Below are 26,841 nucleotides of genomic sequence, written 5' to 3' on the forward strand. Positions count from 1 at the left end.
AAAGAAATTTCTGATCTGATTGAGTAGATTGTAAAATATTAATTGGGTTCTATTCATTAGGGATCAAAATCATTTGGGGTTGGAAGATTCACTTACATCAGTGGTAGTTGATGCAGGCTCAGTTGGGGCTGTCAACTGGAGTGTCTTGATTCTGATTCACATGACTTTTCCATGTGACTTGGGCTCCTCCCACCATAGTAACTGGGTTCTTAAAAGTATTGCAAGAAAAAAGAGCAAAAGTAACCAGTTTTCTGAGGTTTGGATTCAGAAGTCCCAGAACAGCACATCCATTTCAATCTATTGGTAAAAACAGTCACAGGGCTGTAATCCTCAGTTATAGTGAGGTTATGAAATTTTATATATATTTTTATATATATAAATATATTTATAAATAATTTATAAATAATTTTTGTATTTTATTTTATAAAATATTTTATTTATAATGTTTATATATTTATATGTATAAAAATATATATAATTTCATAACCTCACTATAGCTATCTATCTATCTATATGAGATATTCAGATATACAGTTGAATAATGCTGGAGATTAGGAACATCTACCCCACACCATGCAGTCAAAGATCCACATATAACTTTTAACTTTCCAAAAACAACTACTAACAGCCTATTGTTGACTGGAAACCTTAGCAGTCGATTGACACCTATTTTGTATATTATAGGTATTATGTACTATATTTTTACAATAAAGATAGAGAAAAGAAAATATTATTTAAAAATAAGAGAAAATACATTTATAATACTGTACTGTACTAATTTTTTAAAATCCACATATTAATTAATCCATGAAGTTCAAACCCATATATACACACATATATATAGCCACTTGAATATTTTTCTAGGAATTGTCTTTATATCTTTGCTCATTTTCTCCCTATGATATCATACTGATTTATAGGAGCCATTTATATGTCATGAATATTAATCTTTTGATATTTGTTGAAAATATTTTCCTCACATTTGTCTTTTAACTTTATTCATTTTGCTATTTGAAATTTTAAAAATGTCAGTGTCAAATCTATTAGTGTTTCCCTTCAGATGTTTTGAGTTTCAACTCCTTGGGAAGGCCTTCCTTATCTTAACATCATAAAAATCCTGTCCTCCATCTTTTTCACTATGTCTAGTTTTCAAATACTTATCTACAGAGGTATTAGGTTTTCCTTCTTTTTTTTTTAAATTCTTTTTATTGGAGTTCAATTTGCCAACATTTAGCATAACACCCAGTGCTCATCCCACCAACTGCCTCCCTCAGTGCCCATCACCTAGTCACGCCCCCCGCCCACCTCCCTTTCCACTCTTCCTTGTTTGTTTCCCAGAGTTAGGTGTCTTGGGATCCCTGGGTGGCTCAGTGGTTTAGTGCCTGCCTTTGGCCCAGAGCATGATCCTGGAGACCCAGGATCGAGTCCCACATCAGAATCCCTGCATGGAGCCTGCTTCTCCCTCTGCCTGTGTCTTTGCCTCTCTCTCTATGTCTATCATAAATAAATAAATAAATAAATAAATAAATAAATAAATAAATAAATAAATCTTTTTTTTTTAAAAAAAAGGTGTCTCTCATGTTTTGTCACCCTCACTGATATTTTCACTCATTTTCTCTCCTTTCCCTTTATTCCTTCACTAACTTTTATATTCCCCAAATGAATGAGACCATATAATGTTTGTCCTTTTCTGATTGATTTATTTCACTCAGCATAACACCCTCCAGTTCTATCCACGTTGAAGCCAATGGTGGGTATTTGTCGTTTCTAATGGCTGAGTAATATTCCATTGTATACATGGTATTAGGTTTTCATACCAATTATAAGAATTGGATATATATTAACTCCTTGTTAGTCATATTTGCTACATATATATTTTAAGTGTAGCAATTTAGTGATATCATTTTGGATTAAGTACAAAATTCAAATTTTCATAAAGTTGATTTGCTGACTAGAGTTATCCTACTGCATTAATGCTTACAAGGATTTTCCTTCTAAAATCTGATACAAAATTATGTTTTATTTCATTACTTTTTAATATATTTTACTACTTTTTAATATTTCACTCTTTTATGCATCTAGAGGTTACTTTGGGTTATAAACCACTCACTATAATAACATTTATTAAGTAATCCTCACTCATTTATTTTAGTGGTGTCTCTTTTAGTATTAAATTCTGGCATACTTCTGTGGCATTCATCATAGTCCAATTTACAGAAGGATACTATGTTATTTTGATTATAGTTACTCTACTGTACATTTTAATATCTAGGAGGATTAGATTCCCTTCTGTGTTATTCTTTATGTTTTAGGGTAATCTCTTTCTTTCACTTAATTATTCTTACCGATGTAAAAGTTAGGTGGTATGCCAGGAGTCCAGACAACCAGAGTTTCTAGAATGGCTCTATTAATGGGACAGGAGACTATGCAGTTCTACCAAGAGAAATAAGATACAACACAGGGACACAAATCTCTGTGTGGGGTTGGGGATCAGCGTGGACTTGAGGTGCAGAGTAAGAGAAGGAAAGGGAATGCTAAAATTCTAGAGCTATATGAAATCCTGGGTCGATAGGGATGGGATATGTTTAATTATTTTTAATTAATGAAAACACTCATAATACTTTTTCAATTTTTAAAAACCACAAATTATTTTATGGACCAAATGGTAGGTTTTATTAACAAACATCCAATGATTCAAAAAAATATGAAGAAGGCAAATGTGTCCACAAATAACATTATCCAGAGATAACTGCTATTAATAGTTCCTTCCACATACTTCTCTCTTTATTTAATGACATGCATACATATGTACAGACAGGACCATTGTACACGTGATGTTTTCTAATCTCCTTTAAAAAAAAAGATTTTATTTATTTATTCATGAGAAACACACTGAAAGAGAGAGAGAGAGAGAGGCAAAGACACAGGCAGAGGGAGAAGCAGGCTCCATGCAAGGAGCCCGACGTGGGACCCGATCGCGGGTCTCCAGGATCACACCCTGGGCCAAAGGCAGGTGCTAAACCCCTGAGCCACCCAGGCTGCCCTCTAATCTCCTTTTTTAAGTGAAAAAATATTGTGGGTGTCTTTTCATATTAATATATTGAGACTAACATAATTTTTAATGTGCTTGTAGAATTCCATTGCTTGTATGTATGTTATATTTTATTTAACCAGATCCCTATTAATGAACTTCTGTTTCTTTTTCTTTCTTTCTTTTTTTTTTTTTGAACTTCTGTTTCACTTACAATGTATAATACTGGTATTAACACTCTGCAAATATATCTTTAGAAATTTGTATTATTCACTCCGTAGGATAATTTAAAGGAGTAAAATCCTGAGTAACTTTCTCCACAAAGGTTACCATTATACAGAATTTTGTGCTAATCACATCTTGTTTTTCTTTATAATTGGCCTCATCTATAATTAATCTAAAATGACCACGTAGAAGCTTTTTAAATTCTTGTGTAGGTCAAACTTAACTATTCTGCTTGATGATTTGTGACTTTTGTTTGTGTATAGAAATTTCTCTCTCATCTATTTATTCACTGTATAGAATTCTACAGTATAAAATTCACTATTTTCTTGTAACACCAGTTTCAAATTTTTACATTTAAGTGCAAAAACATCTGGAATTTATCTATTTGATTTAGGAATTGAGGTAGAAAACAAAATAATTATTTTTCCCAGTTGGTTAACTAGCTGCCCCAATAGTATGAGTTAGAATAATCTGTTTCTTAAGAAGGATAATACAGTCCCTTTCCTGCTCTCTTAGAGAAACCAAGGAAGATGTGGTTCTGGGCTAAGAATGTAATCCAGTTACTAAGAGCATTATAGTAATCTCCACAGCCTTGGCCAAGTCTTTGTGCAACTGAGGAAAGACCATAAAGAGCCACTGGGCTTCTTTTTCTCAGCAAGCCAGAATGCGCACAACCTGTGAGCCAAGAAAGGGGAGAGGAGCTAAAAGCACTCTGCATAATAATGCGGGACCCTGACACCAGTGTGAGAGTAATCTAGTTGCACAAGTGAAGAAGTGCCTTTCCTCTTTAAGGATTTATACTGAATCAGGAGTCATGTGTGTCTGATTTAATAGTTCCTTCTTTTGTCCATTCATTCATTTATTCAAAAAATACTTATTGGGAGCATACTGTGTGTCATGTACTGAGGCTGGGTTTCAAGGCCCCATTTGTCCCTCTGGCCAGTGGCCTTGGGTAGGGAGGATAGCACTCAGAAGGAGACACTTGAGCAAATGTCTAAAGGAGGTGAAAGATAATTGAGGAAAGAGCATTCTGAGTAGAGAGAACAGCAAGTTGCAAAGGTCCTAAAATGGAAATGTGCCTGGCATTTAAGGAAAAGCAAGAAAGGCCCATATGGCTGGAATGAAGCAAGAGAGAGAGTATTAAGCACTGAGGTAAGAGGGAATGTACACAGTGTGGCATCTTGTAGGCCATTGTAAGAACTTTGGCTTTTATCCTGAGATGATCTCATTTTAAAAGGATTTCTTCTGTTTCTGAGCTGGAATAAATTATAGGAGAAGCAAAGGGCAAAAGAGGGAGACCAATAAGGCAGGGATAATGAGGGCTTGGACCAAGATGGCAGCAGTGGAGGTGGTGAGAAGTAACTGTGTTCTGGATATATTTTCGAGGCAGAGCTGACAGGATCTGCTGCTGGATTAGATGAGAGAGGTGAATGAGAGGAGTCAAAGGTGACCCTATTGTCATGGCATGGGGGACACTGGAGGGATGAAGGGATGAAGTTGCCCATTTACTGAGATGGGGGAAGACATCTCAGTGAGAGGAGAAAGTTTAGGAAGAAGACTAGGATTTTGGCTTTGACATGTTAAATTTGAGATGTCTGTTAGACATCCAAGTGGAGACAGGTAGTTAGATTTAGGAGTATGGGTTCCAGGAAAGAGGTCCAGCTGGAGATATGACTATGGGAGTTGAAAGTCTATAGATGGTGCTCAAACCCACAAGACTTGATGGCATCACCAAACGAATAAGTATAGATGGAGAAGAGGAAAGTGGGTCCCCCACCCCAGCCTTCTTGTTGTACTTCAAACATTAGAATTCATTCTTGCTGCTTTGCCCATTGCCCAGAATGTTCTTCTACTAAACATTTACCATATTCCCTCCTTGGCTTCATTTAAGCTTCTCCCAAATATTACTTCCTCAGAGGCTCTTTCCTTGCTCACTCTATCTAAATAGTATCCCTTCCTCCTACATCCACTAATCACTATCTCTATCCTTTGCTTTTTCTTCGTAACACTGCTTTTTCCTAAACTCATATATTCATTCGTTTACTTACTTATTGTTTATCTTCTTCATGATGTCAAGACTTTGCCTTTTTTTGAATTTTAAAATTTTATATATTTATTTATTGGACAGAGAGAGAGCACAATCAGGGGGAGTGGGAGAGGGAGATGCAGGTTTCTCACTGAGCAGGGAGCCCAATGTGGGGCTGTAGGGAAGGCAGATACTAAACAGACTAAGCACCCCAGGACTTTGCCTTTTTAAAAGTTTTTTTTTTTTTTTTTTAAAGTATTTTTTGGGCAGCCCAGGAGGCTCAGTGGTTTAGTGCCGCCTTCAGTCCAGGGCCTGATCCTGGAGACCCAGGATCAAGTCCCACATCAGTCTCCCTGAATGGAGCCTGCTTCTCCCTCCGCCTGTGTTTCTGCCTCTCTTTCTCTCTCTCTCTCTCTGTGTCTCATGAATAAATAAATAAAGTCTTTTTTAAAAAAGTATTTTCCAATCATTTACCTTAGTTTGGGTTTCCCTAGAAGTAGAATTGAAATGAGAGTTTGAGTGTGATTGCTTCTATGAGCCAAACCCCCAGAGAATACCAGCAGGAGCATGGAGAAGTGAGGCAGAGATGAGAAGGCCATCAATAAAGGATGCATTATCCACAAGACATCACTGTGTGTAACTACAGCTTCATCCTGAAGAGGAACCTGGGCCTCCACCAATACACCCTGGGGAGTGTAGTTGCTGAGATATTCACACACCAACTCCTGTTAGTCACCAATAATGGCTGTTTCTAGGGTATGTTAATTCCTATGTACTCCTGGCCTGATGGATCCACTTGTCCATGGCCATGCCATATTCTGCCTACTAAAGAAAATCAATAGGCAAAAAGATGCAGATCCTAATGATAAGAAATGAGATGAGGTGCATTCTAAGGCCCAAGGTATAAGGGTGCAGCCATAACACCATCTGCTACATCATTCTATCCCCAGCACTCAGAACTGCCTCTGATACATAGAGGATACTCAATAAATACATGTTAAATAAACACTATTGACATCTTAAATAAACATCATAGGCATTTTCTGGAGAAAAAAAAAAAACACATTTTTCACTCAGCTCTTAAGTTCCGCTCCCTACCTTATGATTCCTATCATTTTCCCCAATCCTTCAGTAGAGTAGAATGTACTTGGGCAGCCTTGTGTGGTGGTGATGTGGACATCAAGGAGCAGAATCTATGGGGGATGTGTCCAGGAGCCCCAGGTAGAGAAGGGCAAGCTGGGTAGCACACACAGAGTTGATAACTCAGGAGGAAAGAGGGATGTCTGACAAATGTCTACTTTTCCAATGCCTACCAGATGAAGCTGACTCTTACATGAGAGAATGGGCATCTATCTTCTCCCTACCCCCCATGTCAAATATGAAATTTCAGTGTATCCTTGTGTCTATTTCTAGATTCTATTTTGCTTGAGGGATCCTTATCTCTATTTTTCGTCATTCCTAAAATGAGATTATTTCTTTTATTTATTTTTTTAATTTTTATTTATTTATGATAGTCACACAGGGAGAGAGAGAGAGGCAGAGACATAGGCAGAGACATAGGCAGAGGGAGAAGCAGGCTCCATGCACCGGGAGCCTGACGTGGGATTCGATCCTGGGTCTCCAGGATCGCGCCCTGGGCCAAAGGCAGGCGCCAAACCGCTGCACCACCCAGGGATCCCAATTATTTCTTTTAATTTATGCCTGCCTAAGTTGCCTATAGTAACTGAGCCTGAGCTAACTCTTAAGGGAGGTGCAGGAATGTGCAGGTAGAGGGGAAGCAACAGGTGCAGAAGGGAAAGGCCAGAAGTTTGTGTGACCAGAGCACAGAGATCAAGGAGAGATAGCAAGTGGGGAGGTTGGGTTTGTCAGCAGGTTCTGGTATAGTTTGTATGGCACACTGTATTTTCCATGGATGGCCACCATACCATCCCATCTCATATACTCATCTACAGTGTGACCAGATACTCTCAATTGAGAGGTTAAGTCTATGTCCCCTCACCTTGAATCTGGACAAATTTGCCTGTAACCAACAGAATGTAGACTGTGTGAACCTAAAGGCTGTCATAAATGGTATGTAGCTTCCGCCTTGTTTCCTGGAGCACTGGTACTTGGAACTCTGAAATGTCATGTAAGACATTGAGACCACCAAGCTATAAGGAAACCAAGCCAGAAGGAGAAGCTACACGCAGGTGCTCTAGTCAGTAAGCCTAATCTTCTCCACATACCCCAGGTACCAGATGTGACTTCAGATGGTCCCAGTCACCAGCTATGGAGACAGCCCCAGGTAAGGCCAAAGACATCAAGGAGAAGAGATAAACCATTCCTCCTATGCCCTCTCCAAATTTGTGGCCCACAGAAGCCACAAGTCTAACAAGTTGGTTACTGCTACATTTACAGTAGTTTGCTACACAGCCATAATAACTGGAACAGCGTGTTGGGGTTTGGGCTTTATCCCGAAGGCAACAGGGAATCATGAGAGTGGTTTCAGGCTGTGGAGTGACCAGTCACACATAGGACTTAGAAGGCATATTTCAACAGCAATGTGTACAAAGCCTGAGTGTTGCACAAGTCCAAGAAGTACCAATAATATAGGATATGATGTAATGACAGTATCTAGGTCATGCAGAAGAGCAGCTTCTGCTGCTGTGGATGAACTGTCAGGAGCCAGAACTAGATGAAAGTGAGCTACTAATAAGGCTTGTGTAATAATCTGAGTATAGAAGAGGAGGGTCTGAGCTAGGGTCAGGGACATTTTAGAAATGTTTCAGAGGCAGATCCAGAAGAACCATGGGGCAGATCCTAGGTAGAGGGGAGGTAAGAAAAGTGTGGAAAGTCCCCCAAGCATCTGGCTCACAGAGGATGGTTGGTATAATTCCCTGGGTCAAAGACCACAGGAGGAGTGATCACTTTAAAGGGAGAGATGATCCGTCCCAAGGGATTGGATGTGTGAAGGTGCCTGAGGAATGCGTATACATCATTTGGACATATGACAGGGAACTGAGCTGTAAATAATGACTCTGGGTGTCAATAGTGTATATTTAGTAATTAAAGCCATGGAGGTAAATGATGTGGCAGTTGGCGAATTTAAGAATGAGAGGAAAAATGGGCCTACAACCTAACTGACACTGAGGAATGAAGATGTTTAAGGGATGGGCCAAGAAAAAGATACCTCATAAAGAATTTTCTGAAAAGAATTTACTGGAGAAGTGGTTGAGAGAAATAGAAGTGTCTGGTGTCAGAATAACCAATAGAGGAGAGAATTTTTTTTAAAGATTTTATTTATTTATTCATGAGAGACACACAGAGAGAAGCAGAGACATAGACAGAGGGAGAAGCAGGGAGCCTGCAGATGCTTAACCACTGAGCCACCCACATGTCCAGAGGAGAGAATTTTAATAAAAAAGAAAATGGCCAATAATATCCCATGTCTCAAAGAGCAAGGAGGATGAGGACTGAAAAGTAGTCACTGAATCCGGTCATTATCTGGTCATTGGTGCCTTTGAGAGAGCAGCTTCTGTGGAGTGGGGGGGTGGGGGGGAATAATGAACAACAGGCAATGTACAAGGATTTACTGCAGAGTGAAAAGGAATATGAGTTCCTGAAACACACAAAGGAAAGAGAAAAGAGCATTGAAATCTAAAATGGCAGGGAGAAGGGGGTGGAGAAGGGGTGAATGAGTGGAATGACTCAACCCTTTGTGATTTATACTGCAGCCCTTTGTCCCTGGGAGAGGCAGGGCAGTACAGTGGTTAGCACAGGCTCTGGAGTCAGGCTGCCGTGTTTGTACCTCCAGCTTCACCACCCCTTGCTGGCTATGGAAACTTGGGCAAGTTACTTCGCTTCTTTGTCCTTATCTGGAAAATCGAATTATAAATGCTTCTTTGGTTCTAGTGAGTTCTTAGAATAGCATATAGTCAGCACCCAATGCGTGGTAGATATCGATATTATTAATAGTATTCTTAGGGCACCTGGGTGGCTCAGTGGTTGAGCATCTGCCTTCAGCTCAGGTCGTGATACCAGGGTCCTCGAATCAGGTCCTGCATCAAGCTCCCCGCAGGGAGGCTGCTTCTCTCTCTGCCTATGTCTCTGCCTCTCTCTTGGTGTCTCTCATGAATAAATATAAAATCTTTTAAAAAAATAGTATTCTCATCACCAATTACCACATGTGTAAATTCTGGCTTTTTCTCTCAGGAACATCTACTGCTCTTGCTCCAGGGCAGTGATTCTCGAAGTGTGGCCCAGGGACTTCTGTGGGTCCCCATAACCCTTTCAGGGGGCCTGGGAGATCAAAACTGTTTTCATAAATGAAAACCTACTTTGTTGTTTTCACTCTTATTCTCTCACAAGCATCAAGTGCCCTCTTCCAGAGGCAATGTGATGTGTGAGATTGTAAGAGATTGATGCAGAAACAGATATGAAAATCCAGTTGCCTTGTATCAAACCAGACATTAAAAAGATTTTCAAAAATGTAAAAGAATGCCACTCTCTCACTTATTTCTGTTGTGTTTTAGGAAATGTAGATAATTTCCTTAAAATATGCTATTTATATTAATAGGTTTATTATCGTTATTTTAGATGCTTTCAAACTAAATATTCTTTTTTTAAGTTACCGGCCTTAATTCCTAATACAGTAAATATTCAAAAGATATTAACCACAGAAATAAAAGCTCTTTGAGGTCATCAGTAATTTCTAAGACTGCGAAGGAAAACCAACACCCAAAATCTGGTCTAGAAACTAAATCAGAGCCAGAATAGTTTTTTTTTTTTAAGATTATTTATTTATTTATTTATTTATTTATTTATTTATTTATTTATTTATTTATTTATGATAGACACAGAGAGAGAGAGAGAAAGAGGCAGAGACACAGGCAGAGGGAGAAGCAGTTTCCATGCAAGGAGCCCGACGTGGGACCCGATCCCGGGACTCCAGGATCACCCCCTGGGCCAAAGACAGGCGCTAAACCGCTGAGCCACCCAGGGATCCCCCAGAATAGGAGATGTTAACTAGTTTGTACTCCTTTCCCTGATCACCCAGGACTACTTGTTTTTCCCTAAAGAAATGACTTCTCTTCACAGCTCTGAATCTTTATATGGGCTGTTCCCTTAGTTTAGAATGTCTGTTTACCTTTCTTTGCCTGTCAGAACTCTGCATGTCCTCTAAGACACCTATAACCCACTGCCCTGGCTTATGGTGACATAGGTCCTCAGCTTTCCTTCTCAGAGGCTGCCCAGAATCAAGTGTGCTTATGCTCCTTTCCCATAGTCTCTTTTACTGTTCACCAACCACAAACAGAAATAGCTATGTGCCAGTCTCAGTAGAAGCAGGAGGGCCTGGTCACCTCCACTGTGGCCAGTGTCCCTCATGAGATCCCTTCTTTCCTGCCAAGGGTCCTATGCTCCATGCTCCCAAGGTATGAGCTGAACAATTGCACTATCCCTTGACTTCTGTTTATTGCTGTAGCCATGCTCCAACCTGAACAGAAGTGGAAGAATGATCCTCTCCCCAGTTCTTGGTGACGCTCCGTCACCTGGGCTCCCACTCAATGTTTCTTATTCACTGGCTCTCACAAACCTGCTACTTCTAGTTCTGCTCACAAGCCCCTTTCTATCAGAGTCAGACATAGTCTGAGCCTGATTGAGAAATATGATACCCTGTTCTTCATACTTTATTCTCTCCTGTACTTCTCAGGAGGCTAAAGCACTAAAAATAACTTTACAATAGCAGCATTTCCACCAGGTTCTGCGTCTTAATTTAAGCTTAGCTGGGATCCCCTGTTGTCATTGTCATTATTATTATCGTCATTCTTCTAATCCTTGTATACATTCTAATCCCTGTGATAATTCTTCAAGGAACATGTTATCCCATTGTACTAGTTATCTATCACTTTATAACAAATTACCCCCCCCAAGTGTAGTGGGTTTCAACAACATTTATTATCTTATAGTTTCCACAAGGTCAGAGGTCCAGGCTGGCTTAGCCTGGTCCCTGACATCACAGGCTGCAGCCAACCATGACAAGCTATGGTTGTCATTGCAAGCCCCTATTGGGAAAGGATTTGCTTCCAGGCTGACTTATGTGCTTGCTGGCAGGATTCAGTTCCTCGCTGGCTGTTGGCTGGAGGCTTCTCTCCATTCTTTACCACGTGGGGCTCTCTAACATGGCAGCTTGCTTCATTAAAGCACATAAGCTAAGAAGGTAAGAGAGAAAAGCCAGGAGGACAGAAGTCAGTTTTTTGAATTCCCACAATGGAAGTCACATCCCATCACTTTTGTAGTGTTCACTTTTTAAAAGCATGTCTCTAGGTCCAGCCCACATTTGAGGCAGGGGGATTATATAAGCGCATGAATATCAGGATCCTGAGGGCCATCTTGAAAGTGAACTGCCAAACTCTTTTTCCTGGATGGTGAAACAGACAGTAAGGTTCAATAATTCAACCAAGGTCACTTGGTTAGTGTATAGCAGAGCTGGTTTGAACACAAGTCTTTCTGAACCTCAAAGCTTACCTCTAGCACTTACTTCATATATTCTTACATTGTGTTTGTCATGGTTGCTATCTCCCTCATTCAATTGCAGCCTTAGAAGGGTAGTGGATACTTATGTCTCCGGGAGGGACAGAAATCTTTGTGAAAAAATGGACAAATACGTGAAATCAAATAAAATAGTCCATATGTTGGAACTCTGCATACAGAAATGGCTAAACGAAGGTTCATAATAAAACAAAACTGGACAAAAGAATATAGGTCCAACTGAGAAAGGAGGAGTAAAAGTGAGCAAAGGGGTGACCCAGGTACACTGTTGGCTCTTTGGAGCTCTTCTGTATGAAACATAGGCTACCTGTTTCAGTGAGCAGAGACAAATCCTGTGTACAGCTAGAATTTAGACAGAATGGCCAAAAATACTCAAAAGGTATTCTGAATAATGCTAGATCCACTTCCCACACTAAATGTATTTAAACTATCTATTTATGTTAATATAACTCAGAAAATCCTGACCTATATCACTGTGCTGCTTAAAAGGGGGGAAAAAAACAACCTGGAAGCAGCCAAAATATTTATGCTAAAAGAGACTGAAAGAGCAAAAAAATTTCATGCAAATTTGGATGTCTGGATTTTCCCTTCACCTCACCGTAATGGCCTTTTTAATACATTAATAAAATATTTCCTGCAAAAGATAACATTTCTAATAATCCTGATTTTATCCTGGACACTTTGATCTACATTTTGTTCAGGCAGTTCTGTCATTTCCTGCTTTTTATGGGGTCTCTGTAAGATGGTTTCAGATAGGATGTTATGTTATGGAAAGGGGTCTAGCTTCCACCACTCTTAACAATGAAATGAGAGTTCTCTGAGAAATAGTTGCCAGATATATCACTTTCTTTTTTCTATTGTACAGAGTTTATCTTTTTGGTCAGGGTCTTATAGAAGGCAGGAGACTGAAGCACTGAGCTAAAGCAGTAAAAGTGCAGCCTCACATGTGATGGGAAGGAAACTGGCAGTCAGGTCTATAGTCTGTGATCATTTGTGATATTCTTTTAGAGCTGGCCCATAAGTGTTAATCCAGTACAGCAATCGTCAAGAAGAACCCACTCTAAAAACTGGGAATGGGATTAACAACACTCCTGAAGACATAAATTTGTAAAGCTTTTTGTTGACTAGATCAGTGCAATGTCAAAAACTACTCTAGAGAATAGTCACCTAACAGTGGTACTAGCTTTTGTTGTTTTTCCTGAAAATAGGAGCACGGTAGCTCAGGTGCAGCATAGTAGCTGGCTAAGCAATCCTTTCATAGCCTGGGTAACCCAAGAGGCATAAATTTAGTGGCTAAGCCTTATGGCTCTAACTATCTGACTATCCCATTGTACTTTCTAATTCTCTTCATTTAGTAAGGAAACTTACAGAATGTCAACACTGAGGCCTAAAATCCTACCCTTTGAGAAATCCGGAAAAATCCTACACTTCTGAAAATGTTTAGGCAGTCAGCCAGATCCCATAAGCTTGCTGGTATTAGAGTGTTGAGAGTCATCATTTGGAAGTTTAGTCTTTAGAGGAAGAGGACAACCAGCTCCACAGTACTACACATTATACAAATAGTAGCTTCAAAATTTGCTATGGTCAAAAAAGTAAATTTTTTTCCTGACACTTTTGCTTAATTTTGTCTATAATGTTACTGTTTACAAGATGAAGTAGGTCATTTGCTGTTGTCAAGTAGCATTTTGCAATTGTTGAGGAAAGCTCCTTTAGCCATAAAACTAGGCTAACCTCTCCAGGACATTGACTCCTCGATTCTGCGGACAGTACACAAGTTATCATGTAGCTTGCATGGCAGTGTGAGGTACACTTCTATTTTCGGCTCACCCTCTGGCTTGCTCTATAACCTTGGGAAAATCACCTCTAGGCCCTCTGCCACAGACCTGCCATCTGTAAATTAGGCCTGGTTAGTAACCTGCCTCTGGCTAAGTCAGTGAAAGTCATGAATTGTGGAGTTAGCCAATTAAGAACCTCAACATGCATACTGAGAGTCATTTACACCTTAGTTCTTTTGAACTTTTTGCACAGACCAGCGTTCTTGAACATTTGATCCTATTTTTACTCTAATAACACTTTAATGCAGAACACATAAAACAATGTTTCTATAATGGGACAGCCTAACTACCCCCCTTCAGGCCTTCCTTACTGCTAAAGAGAAAGGGTATACATTTTTCCATCTTACACATTCATTTCCATTCCCCTAGCCATTATCCAGGGTTTACTTGAACATGTAAAATTTACACATGTAAAAAATCTTCCCCCAGATTTTTGCCACAGTAGAGGCTTAGCCAGGATCCATTCATTCTGTTTTAGTCTGTGGATAAGGATCAATATTTTTAGAACAAATGAGAATTTAAAAAAAAAAATCATACACTTAAGCCTGCTATAAACTTAAAACACCTGCATTTACTTCATGTTACTTTCGTATCCTTTATGTAAGGCAAATGTCAGCCAGAGCCTCCCTTCCCTTTGTAATCTCAAGGAGAATGCCCCAAACATCCAATCTGGGTGTTCAGAGTCCTTCCCAAGATTACTGACATCTTTCTCCCAGGGACTCATTTTCTTGTCTTCTCTCCCCTGAGTCCCTATATCCATGGCTGCTGTCTTTTCACTGTTCCAACTGTCCCATCTTCAGGCTCTTCTTCAGTTTCTACAAAACCCCATTCACACACAGCATTAGTGAGATTTTAAGATTTGAGAAAACAATTTAAAATGTATATATTAGACATTCCTGTCTTTAGGGTCCATTTTGCTACCCTATCACCAGAGATTTCCCACTAGCAAATGTAAATGTAAGTTCCTCTAGTGTTTACAGAGAGAGCAGCTTTTCTTGTGTTGCTGGGGCTTTCAACTACTCCCATGTTTTTGTTTTGTTTTGTTTTGTTTTGGGGTTTGTTTTTTTTTTTTAGTTTTTTAAAGATTTTATTTATTTATTCATGAGAGACACAGAGAGAGGCAGAGGGAAAAGTGGTCTCCCTGCAGGGAGCCTGATGCAGGACTTGATCCCAGGACCCCGGGATGAGCTGAGCCAAAGGCAGACACTCAACCACTGAGCCACCCAGGTGTCCCCATGTCTTTTTTGGAGTATCACCTTATACCAGAAAGAGCTTATCAGGTTATTTTTCCAAATGAATACAGTTTCTTTCTAAGAGGAATACTGGTGCCATTTAATACTATATTTCCTCTTCATTATACTCAACAATGTACATTTATTTATGTACACTTATCAGCATTCCCAAACTCATTTGAATTCTATTTTCTGCATTATTCTGGATATACTTTCCCATTTATGAATGCAGCCCAGGCTTCCCACTTTGATAAACATCCTCCGAATTATCAGGTTCTTGAGGTATTTCCAGTTTAGTTTCACATTATAAAGAGTGGTGCTATAAACATTTAGTGAAAATTGGTTTTCTCACTTGGGTTGTTTTGGGGGAATATATTCCCAAATGTAGATTATGGCACAAACATGAATAACCTCATAGATTTTCTGCTTCTTTCATCAACAGTTGTCCCAGTAAGTAATTGTATCAATTTATGAGTTTAGCCATTTTGCTTAGCTCTGCCAACATTCTCCTTTGTGACTTTCAATTAACCTCGCAGCAAGGCTAATCATTTCCCCAAACTTTACTTCTCTGAGTTTTCCCATTACGGAATATTTGATCATATACTTTGGCCTCATGTCCAGTAAAGTCTGGGTATTGATTTTAACATCTTTATTGAGATATAATTCACATACCATACAACTGACACACTGAAAGTGTATAACTCAGTGAATGTTAGTATATTCACAGAGCTATGCAATCATCTCCACAATAAATTTTAGAACATTTCATTACCCTAAAAAGAATCCCCATACCCCTAGCCTTTACTTACCCTACATCTCACCCCGGACCTAGATAACCATGAATCTTTCTGTTTCTATAGATTTGCCTATTCTGGACATTTCATATAAATGGAATCATATAATATGTGGTCCTTAATGACTGGCTTCTTTCACTTGGCATAGTGTTTTCAACGTTCATCCATCCTGTAGCATGTATCATCCCTTCACTGCTTTTTATTGCCAAATAATGTTCCACCATAGAGCTATATCACATTTACTTATTCATCAATTGACGGGCATGTGCGTTGCCTCCACTTTTTGCCTTGTGAATAATTTTGCTACGAACATTCATGTACAGGTTTTTGTGTGGACATATGTTTTGGGGTATATATATGTAGGAGTGTAATTCCTGGGTCATACAGTCAGTAACTCTATATTTAACATTCCCACCAGTAGTGTATGAGGATTCTGATTTCTTCACATTCTTGCTGCATTAGCTTTGTAGGGCTGCCAAAACAAAATACCACAGGCTGGGTGTCTTAAACAATAGAAATTAATTTTCTTAGAGTTCTGGAGACCAGAAGTTCCAGATCAAGATGTCAACAGGTTTCCTTTCTCCTGAGGTTTCTCTCCTTGGCTGGCAGATAGTAACATTTATTGTTGTGTGCTCACATAGTCTTTTCTATGTGTGTCCTTGCATATCTCTGGTATCTCTTTCCTTTTTTTTTTTAAGCATACCTGGCATATTAGATTAGGGTCCCCTTATGACCTCATTTCACTTTGATTACCTCTCTAAACACCTTATCTCCAAATACAGTCACATTGGAAGTTAGGGTCTCAATGTATGAATTTGGAGGGACAGTTTGGCTTGTAACACTTGCCAGATGCTACAGACTGAAATGTTTACATTTCCCCAAAATTCATATGTTGAAACCTAATCCCCAACATGATAGTATTTGGAGGTGGGACCTTTGGGAGACGATGAGGTCACAAAGGTGGAACCTTCATACATGGTATTAGTGCCCTCTAAAAGAGACCCCAGAGAGTTGCCTCACCCCTTCTGCCATATAGAATAAGACAGGCTTTTTATTTTTTCATCAGAGATTTCTTTTTTTTATTAGTTCAATTTGCCAATATATAGCATAACACCCAATGCTCATTCCGCCAAGTGACCCCTCAGTGCCCATCACCCAGTCATCCCAACCCCCCACCCACCTCTCCTTCCACCACCCCTTGTTCATTTCCCAGAGCTAGATGTCTCTCATGTTTAAGACACGCATTTTTGAACCAGGAAGCAAATCCCCACAAGACACAGAATCTGCCCAGTGCCTTAAGTTTGGACTTCTCAGTCTTCAGAACTGTGAGAAATCAATGTTCATTGTTTCAGCTATCCAGGCTATGATATTTTTGTTACAGTGACTCAAAGAGACTAAGCATCAACATTTATTATCTGTCTTTTTGATTTTAGCCATTCTGGTGAGTGTGAAGTGGTATCTCATTGTGGTGTTGATTTTCATTTTGTTGATGGCTACTGACAATATAAGCATCTTTTTATTGCTTATTTGCCATTTGGATACCTTCTTTGGAGAGTTATCTGATCATATCCTTTGCTCTGATTTATTTCCTTATCATAACATATATTTTTTTTATTGTGGATTATCTGCATTATGGATTAATCATATAGATATCAAACATACCAAAGGAAACATGGAAGAATCTTAATTTGGGGGTAGTGACAACCAATCTTAGAATCTTTCTAAGATTAAAAAACCTAGAAACATAAATAAAAATCAATTAGTGTGACTATATGAAAATAAAAAATAATTCATTGCAAAAAATACAAAAAACAAAACCAAAAGACAAGGTGGAGGAAAGAGAAGCAATTTATTCACAATGGACTGATTTTATTTATATAGAGAGGAATAGATAAATATAGATATCTATATCTCCAATAATAAAGAAAAAAAGATCAATAGTTGAATAGAAAAATGGGCAAAGGATATGAATAGCCAATCCACAGAATGGCAATTCAAAGAACTTAAGTTTGATAACACACTGTATGGAGAGCAGTGTGGCAACATTTACCAGAATTTTTAAAGCCCATACCCTGGGATCCAGCATTCAACACCTAGCTATTTGGCCTAGACAGACATTTGTTCACATGCCAAGTGGCTATAAATAGGAGTATAACTACTGACTGCAGCCCTGTTTGGAAAAGCAAAAGAATGGAAAAAAACTTGAAATGATAATTTGGTAAAATACTATGCAATCATCACAAACAATAAAAGTTGTCCAAAATACAGTGTTAAGTGAAGAAAACCAAGGTGGTAAAACTCCATAGAATACTAGGTGTGAGAGAGAGGGAGAGAGAGGGAGGGAGGGAGATTGAGGGAAGACTATATATATATATATATATATATATATATATATATATATACACGGCATATAATATATATTTACTGCACAGAGTGTCTTTGAAAGGACATAAAACAAATTAGTTAACAGGAAAGAAAACTGAGGGAGTGGGAGGGAGCAATGGCTAATGGAAACTTTTTTTCATTGCACATCACTGTATTTTGATGCTACTGAAATTTTTAACTGTCGCGCATATTATCAGGTCACCATTAGGAAAAAAGAAAATGAAAAAGATGTGTGCACTGTCCTCCACTGTGAATCATGGCTACAAGTACTGCCGGGTAACCAGTCTTCCAGTTCTCTCCTGGGAGAACCCACCCCCCCACCTTCACATACCACCCCCCCACCCCACCCCCCGCATTGCAAAACAGGACTTTTGATTTGGGAATGCACCTCCTGAGGTGCTCTCCTAGTCACCTGTTTCCTTATCTGCTCCCCCACCCGACTGACCGGGAGATCTTTCAAGTAGGGACTGTTTATGGTTCCCGCGCATCCCCAGACACTGTGGCTGGTGCCCGCGCATCCCCAGACACTGTGGCTGGTGCTCGGTCATCAGCGGACCAAGAAGTCTGAAAAGAAAGGGGATCTCTGGGTGGCGCAGCGGTTTGGCGCCTGCCTTTGGCCCAGGGCGCGATCCTGGAGACCCGGGATCGAGTCCCACGTAATTTGCGGACTGTGCGTTCCTGCCCCCTCCACACTCACCCGACACACACGATTACAAGCAGGGGGGGGGCGGGGGAGTCCTCCGAAACTCTGCAGGCCCCGGGCGGGCGGCTCGGACCTCGGAGCGCACGGCGTCGTGGGCCTACCCGCCGCTCGCGCCCCGCCCCGGGCTTCCCGCGCTCCGCGCCCATTGGCCCTCCTCGGGAGTGGGCGGGGCCGCGCCGGGGTGCCCTGCGCCCTACGGCCCAAGAGGCGGCGTGCGCCCAGCGCTGGGGGCTGCGCGCGGGTGCCGTGGAGGCCGCCGGCGATGCCCCGGGAGCCGGTTCCTGCCCGGGCTACCCCCCGGGCCGCAGCCGGGGCCTCGGCGCCGAGTTTGGTCTCCGCGACCACCGCAGCTGGGCGGGCTTCGGACCATCTGAAGCGGTGAGCGCTGCCTTCGCCCCCGGGCGCCCGGCCCTGCTGCGTCCTCTGGGGCTCTCGGCAGTGGGTGGGATGGCGAAGGCGGGTGGGCGGGCCCTGGCCGTGCCAAGGCATCCTCGCGTCACGGGGTTCGGGTCCAGAGTCCGCTTCCCTCCTCGCCCCTCCTCGCCCTCCGCGTGACTGTCACTCCCCAGCAGGCCGGTCTTCAGCGCTGCGCAAGTTTGTGTGCGGAGGCGCCAGACGGCCAGCAAGCAGCCCTGGGACGCCTCGCCGGCCCCTGTCGCTTGGCTTCGCGGTCCCAGCGCTCTTCCCCGGGTCGGGACGGGCGCCGTGCGGGCGGTCTAGGGGGTCCGCGACGAAGTTAACGACCCTTTACACGGCAGCGACACGGCGCCGTGGGGACGAGGAGTCTTCGAATAGCGTGGTGCTCGCTTCTCAAGAGAAACATCCGACGAGCTCGAGCTCTTTTTAAAGATTGCTCTTTAAAAAAAAAAAAAAAAAAAGTACTTTGTGGAGTTGCCTAATACGCTGCATCTCATCCAAAAACAGTTTTTGATCTCACGGGAGTAGTCATTTGAATGCAACGCTGACCCTTTTGTTCCTTAAATAATAAGTTGGAGCTTTCTTATTTCAGAGCAATAGATTTCTTCATGAAAGGAGTTTCTCGTAGTACAGAAAGATAAAAGAAAGACCATGGATAGTGTTTTGAGTCATCTATCTCTGTATATTTTTTCTTTCTTTCTCTCTCTTTCTCTCTCTTCTTTCTTTTTCTTTCTTCTTTCTTTCTTTTCTTTCTTCTTTCTTTCTTTCTTTTCTTTCTTCTTTCTTTCTTTCTTTCTTTCTTTCTTTCTTTCTTTCTTTTTCTTTCTTTCTTTCTTTCTTTTCTTTCTTTTCTTTCTTTTCCTTCTTCCTTTCTTTTCTTTCGCTTAGGTTTGCTTTCCCCCACAACCGCAAACTAGGTTCCAGACTTCGGAATACTGTGCAAACAGCGCGTGCGGCCCGACCCCCCAGCCCGCCCGCCCGACCGAGGCGGGGAATCCGCCCACCCGGGAGCCCCCCTCTGCCTGCGGACTCCAGGCTGTCCCCGCGCGGGGAGGCTGCCGCGCCGCTCCGGGAGGGCAAGAGGACGCCCGCCCGGCCCGGCTGTTGATGGCAGCGATTTGTACCTTCCAAGAGTCCCCAGAAAGGCGAGCTGCGCGTCTGTTAGGACACCGGTCACGTCCCAGCCGGGAGGGCGGGGTGGGGTGGCTCTCGGTAGCAGCATCAGCTCTTCTCCCCCGGTGGCCGGAGTCTGCGTCCGGTCGTCTTGCTGGACCGGGCTGAGCCCACGCTTGGCTTAGTTGCTCTGCCAACCCTGTACGCACTGCAAGGCCCTCTCCCAATCTCGGTGGCGTTTGTGCGCGTCGGTGGGAGTCGGGAGAGGAGAACCCTAGATATTTTGCAGAACGGAACGTCCAGTGTTCCGTTTTTAGATCTGAGTTCCCCGTGGCATTGTTTCAGCTTGCTTTGCTCTTTCCTGGGAGCCCGTTGGTTACTTTGAGTTGAGGAGTGTCTTTTTTATTATTCCGTAAGGATTCCCTTATTCCATCAGGGAAAGGAATTCCTGGCTTCAGAAAAAGGTGCCGGAATTTAGTCCGCTGCCTTCCAACTGTGGATGTCGCTGTGAATGGTCTTGTAAAATCAAAAAGCACCCTTAATTCATCTTTTCTGTATATCCTTTTTTTTTTTTTTTTCATATGCTTTAAAGGACTTGGGGAGTGTTTTGCTGTCCCTAGTCGTCAGGATTCGTAGTAACTTATTTGAACTTTAAGTATTTATCTTTTTTTTTTTTTTAACAAGGGTGCTTTTTAATTGCAATCAATCAAATTTTTTCCTTGAACTGTAAATGTATTTTAGAGAAGGGAGGTGAGTGAGCTATCACATGCAGTAATTCTTTACCTTTTGCCGCTGGGGACATTTTGTGGTGGTGAGGGAGACTTATTCAGTTTTCATCTATGAGAATAATCTGGTTTAAAGAATTTGTTGGGATCGCTCTTTTTAAAGAAAGTTACATTATGTTTCTTATGATTTCTAGAATTGTATAATAGGCTGTATATCATCCAAAAATGGTTTTTGATATCAGGGTAATCACTTGAATGCAACACCCATAGTTTTGTTTCCTAAATAATAAGTTTGAGCTTTCTTAATTTATGTTTATGCACTTTTTTTATTAAGGAAATTTTGAAAAATGCAGAAAAATAAAAGAAAAACTCATGCATAGTGTTTTGAGTCATCAGTTTTGAAAGATTTTTTTTTTTCCCAGTTTACTTAAGGCCTGCTTTTACCTACAACTACATATTCAGGCTCCAAATTTTGAATGGTATTAAATTGCGGTGTTGAATATGCAACTTCAGAGAATGTTGGTCTTATTCATTGTATTAAAAGTTTTATTTTTCTTCATCGAAATGTCAGCACCAGCAAAATCTTTTTTGACATTTCTCCTTTAATATATGGCTGTGATGACAAAATACTTTAATAATTTTGAATATTATAATTACTAACAGGAAATACTTCTTCAAATGACATTAAACTAGAAGGCTTTTGAGAACTTGAGTCTGCTATTTTTCAGTGATGTATCACTGCCAAGAGATCTTTTTCCTCTTTCTCTGATGCTTCTACATTTCTTGCAACATTCATGTAAGAGGTATGGTTTTAACATCAAGGTTCATTACCCTCTTTTTTTGACTTTTTGACATGTTACATGTGGAACATTTTGCAGTTTGAGATTTGGGGATTCACTGTGGTACCTGAAGACTCACAGATCGCCTCAGTAAAGCATCCTGTCATTTCCCTTAATTACCTTATGTTTAGGTTTCCATTAACAGTTAAGTAGGTTTTTGGAGAGCATTTTGTTCATAGTTGTTAAAATTCTTGTGCTCATTTCGGCAGCACATATACTAAAATTGGAACCGTAGTTGTTAAAATTCTTGAATTTTTAGATACATTTTTTTTTAAGATACATTTTGACCCAGCAATTCTACCTCTAAGGAAATATTAATGGAGATGTATATAGGGTTAGTTACTTGGATGTTTGTTGTGATGTTGCCTATGATGGTGAAACTTTGAAAACACTCAATGTCCCAAAATACGGAAATAGTAAAATAATTTAAGCTAGAAAATATCTATACAATGTAGTAATATTACAGTATATTAACAGTAATAAAATATAATATTAATATTATGTTGATCAATATAATATATTGATTAATATGTTGCATTAATATATTAATATCACATAAACTAATGCAGCCATTACTAATCATGTTGTAGAAAAAATTGACAAAAAATCAAAAGATGGTCATAATATGATATCAGGGTAAAAAAAGAATACTAAAAAAGTATGAATATTTTTCTTTTCTTTTTTTTTGAATATTTTTCTATTTTGGTTAAAAGAAGTGTAAGAAGATTCTGAAGTGTAGTAAAGATTATGCATGATTTAATATTTAGTCTTCTCACTTTGAGAGAAATTCTTCTGCATGGTAAAGTTTAAAAACCCTTGAGCTAGGTTTAAAGAAGTAAAAAAAAGCAAAGACTATATTTTCATATGTAGGCATTGAAACCATTCTGTCTTTGAAATAATCATCAAATCCCTAGAGATAAATGAGGATAATCCATATGTCTCTGCTTATCCCCAAGATTTACTCTATTTTATCTGAACCTTTGTAATTTTAATATGAGTTAATAGATTTATTTGTGTAATGATTAAAAGCCTGGTAATTAAGTTCTCAAGTTGGATGTAATTGTGCAAGATAAAGGGGTAGTACTTAAATTTTTTTTAAATATATTTTTTGAGTAGGCAATGGTTTTATAGGGTTGAAGATCAAAACGTAAAAAAAAAAAGAAGTTATACAATGAAAAGTCTACCTCTTTCCCAAGCTCCTCATCTCCTCAATTCCCATTTCTCCAATTCACCTATCCTGGGTAAGCGTTATTATTCGTTTACTGCTTATCATTCCAGAGATATTTTATGTGTATCTAAGCCAAAACATATTGACATTTTTCCCTTCTCGGATATATATGCCATTTTTTCCTTTGCTTTTTCCATTCAACCGTGCGTCATGAAGATTTTTTCATAGTACATAGAGCATCCTCAAAGATTTTTCAAAAAAAGTGGTTAGAACATAGAGTATGAAGAAAGGAGATGGATCTTAAAACAATTAGAGGAAGAATTTTCTTCATGGTTGGGGTGTTGAGTGCAAGTATGTCTTGCTGAGTGAAGAGGAAACAATATATTGAGTGTACTTGAACGTGGCATACGGAATTGTAAAAGCTTCCAGTTTAAATATCATTAAGTTATTTTTTAAAAGACATTATCTATTTGAGAGAGAGAGAGAGAGCACGCAAGTGAGGTGAAGGAGAGGGACAAGTACACCCCGCACTGAGCTTGGAGCCCAACTTGAGGTTCGGTCTCACCACCCTGATATCATGACCTGAGGGAAATGAAATCCAGAGTCTGTTGCTTAACCAACTGAGCTACCCAGGTGCCTCCAATTTAAAAAAAAAATTTACTTAAAAAAAATATATTTATATAATTTAATATATAATATATTGATTATAATCAGGGTAATGAAACAGCTCTTAAAAATTTGCCACAAAAATATGAGACACTTCATTCGTCTTCAGTCCTTATTTCTCTCCTCTGAGGCAACTACTTTCAACTCTTTATTTTTTTCTTTTTTTTTTTAGAGAGTATTTATTTATTCATGAGAGACCCACAGAGAGAGGCAGAGACACAGGCAGAGGGAGAAGTAGGCACCCTGCAAAGAGCCCAATGTGGAACTCTATCCCAGATCCCGGGATCACACCCTGAGCCGAAGGCAGATGCTCAACTGCTGAGCCACTTAGGCATCCCAAATTTTTTCTTCTAGTATTTACCTCCTAAGGTTTTAAAGTATACTGTAACTATTTCTTGACTTAAATGAGTTGGATATTATTTATTTTATTTTCTTTATAAATTGAGAATTGATACTTTATGGTGAGGATGTAACTCCTTTACTCTCTCTTCTACTTCTACTTCCACTTCCTCTATCCTCTCAGTTGACATTTATCTCAATATTTAGTTGAATTAATAGTTAGGTTTTATATGATTATGATTAAGTAAATATGACTAGCCTGTGAGCCAAAAGATAAAGATTGTTTTTTTCATTTACCTAATTTTCTATCTATCTATGGCTTTTTCCAAGTATTCAAATGCTGTCAAATGCTCAATTACAAGAATCTATCAACTTAATTTTTTTCCTTAAGTCTTCTTCCTGTAGGTCTCATTCTTCACATACATCTGGTTTGTTTCTAGGTTTGCAACCACCCTAAAGATTAGTATCTTTAAGGAGTTAAGAAAAGAGATTGTACCCATGAAATAGGAATTGGATGCTATAGGAAGAAACAATCAGAGCACAAAGTCCTCTATGAAATTAAAAAAAATGATAGCCAAAATGGAATTCTGAATAGGAGCAGAAGATAAATTTCTCTAGGTTTGGTGCATAGCTATAGTCCTAATTCACCTCTCTCCTAGATCCTGATCTGGTTGACTCAGTCATTTTGCTCAAGCACTTAGTCCCATTACTGTCTAAGAAAAGATAAATTTTCAAAGTCTTTGTATGTCTTAAAATGTTTTTCTTCATGGCTGGGATATTGACTTGCAGTTTGAGTATGAAATTCTAGGTTTTTCCTCAAAATGATTAAGAGTTAATTTTGGAATGTCTGTTGTCAGTATTACTGTGAAGAAATCTGATATCATTAAGTTTTGTATGCCAGTATGGATTGTTTTTCCTTTCTGAAACTTTTGAGAATCTTCTCTTTGGTATCTTGAAATGTGATGATTTGGTGACCTTGATGTGATTCTTTTTTTCACTCATTGTGCTGTACACTTGGTGTGCTCTTTCAACCTGATGCCTCTCGTTTGTTTTTTGTAGTGTGGTGAAATTTGCCTTAATAATTTCTTCCTTTCCATTTTATGCTGTTCTCTTTTTTTCTTAGTTGGAATTTTGGACCTCCTGGATTGATCCTTCAGTTTTCTTATCTTTTCTCTATTGTTTTTCATCTGTTTCTCTCTTTTTTTACCCTCCAACTTCTCTGGGCAAGTTGTCAATACTATCTTCTAGCCATTTGATTCAGAATTTCATTTTATTACATTTTCAATTTCATATTGCTCTTTCTTGTTCTGATTGCTTCTTTTTTATAGCATTCTACTTTTTATAAATGCAGTATATTTTCTTATCTTTTTAAAGACATTAATTGTAGTTTTATTTGGAGACTTTCTTTTGCCTTTTGCAATGTTTCTGCCCTTTGCAGTCCTTTTTTCTCTTCGTTTTTCAGTTTCTTCAGAGAGAAGTCTCTAGTCCTCTGCAGTGTGGGATATAATCCTGGGTGTTGACATTCTGGGAGCAGGGGCCAATGAAAGGGACTGTGTCAAGAGTCCCCCAAATCATCTCCAGGTTCAGTGATTCACTAGGAAGATTCACAGGACTCAACATATGGTTATACTCACGGTTATGATTTATTTTCGAGAAAGGCTTCAAAGCAAAATCAGAAAAAAGAAAAGGAACGTGGAGTGAAGTCCAGAGGAAACAAGGCAGAGACTTCCCAGAATCCTCTTCTAGTGAAGTCACCAGGATGTGCTTAATTTTTTTGTAACTGAATTGTGACTGCATATGTGAAGTGTTGTCTAACATGGGAGCTCATTAGAGACTCCGCATCCAAGGTTTTTACTGGGGACTGTTCACCTAGGCACCCTCTGCCTAGCACTATCAAAATTCCAGACTCTCAGGGAAAGCAGGTGTTCAGCATAAACGACATTGTTTGTGCAAACTCTGATTAGGCATACTAAACAACTCTTATCAGTTAGGGAATGGTGGGATCCTTTCTGAAATCAAAGTTCCCAGATTCCAGCCAAGGGTTAACCTTGCAAGCAGGCCTTTCAAAGGATAGATATCTCAGGCATGCTAAGAGAATTCTTTTCTGCACAGGGACTGAGGGTCCCACACTTTACTCTGTAGGCTTTCACTTATCCTCCTTATCTTCTGCCTCCTGCTGTATCCTTGCCCTCTGGTGGTAACCTGGAGGCCAAAGCCTCTCACCTGCTCTGGGGCTGAGGAAGTCACCTGTCTGCCACAGGGCTGGAGAGTGGCCCCAGGGAAGGGAGTAGCTAACCATTTTGTATCAGTAAACCATTGCTGTTACTTATCCTACAGCTAGATCTGTGACCCTTTCCATAATAATATTGACTTGATATTTGCACTTTTCTTACGAATGTACAATGGAGTTTTCCAATAGATTAAATGCAGAAATATAAAGCAATGCCACTCTTCTCACTAGTTTATTTTTTGTTTTGGAAAATCTAGTTATTTTTCCATAACATAATGGGTTTATTATTATTTCTAAATGGACTAAGAAATATTTTTAAATTTCTATTTTTGTTAGATAATAATTAATGGTAGATATAATCTACATAAATAAAAGTTCTTTGGAGTCTCCATGGTTTTTATTTTTGCATTACTTAGTGTGTGTGATTGCAATTTTTTAATATTGAAATATAATTGACACAATATTATATTAGTTTCAGGTGTACAACATATTGATTCAACAATTCTATACAATGCTCCTTGCTCATCATGATATATGGTCACCATCTATCACCATACAATATCATTACAATATTATTGACTATAT

General features: G+C 39.6%; 1 protein-coding gene across 10 annotated transcripts in view; it reads left to right on the forward strand.

The window, feature by feature from the left end:
- The first annotated feature begins 18,955 nt into the window (after nt 1-18,955).
- The window catches only part of ZNF638 (zinc finger protein 638), a 136,785-nt gene continuing 128,899 nt past the window's right edge, over nt 18,956-26,841 (forward strand). For 9 of the 10 annotated variants that reach the window (XM_072769755.1, XM_072769760.1, XM_072769762.1 and 6 more), the window contains exon 1: nt 18,956-19,137. In XM_072769755.1, the coding sequence (XP_072625856.1) occupies nt 19,022-19,137 (116 nt within the window). In that variant the 5' untranslated portion in view covers nt 18,956-19,021. The remainder of the gene's footprint in view (nt 19,138-26,841) is intronic. The other variant, XM_072769769.1, reaches the window with a different exon arrangement.

Source organism: Canis lupus, chromosome 12 (assembly GCF_048164855.1).
Source record: "Canis lupus baileyi chromosome 12, mCanLup2.hap1, whole genome shotgun sequence".
In the NCBI taxonomy this organism is placed as follows: Eukaryota; Metazoa; Chordata; class Mammalia; order Carnivora; family Canidae; genus Canis; species Canis lupus.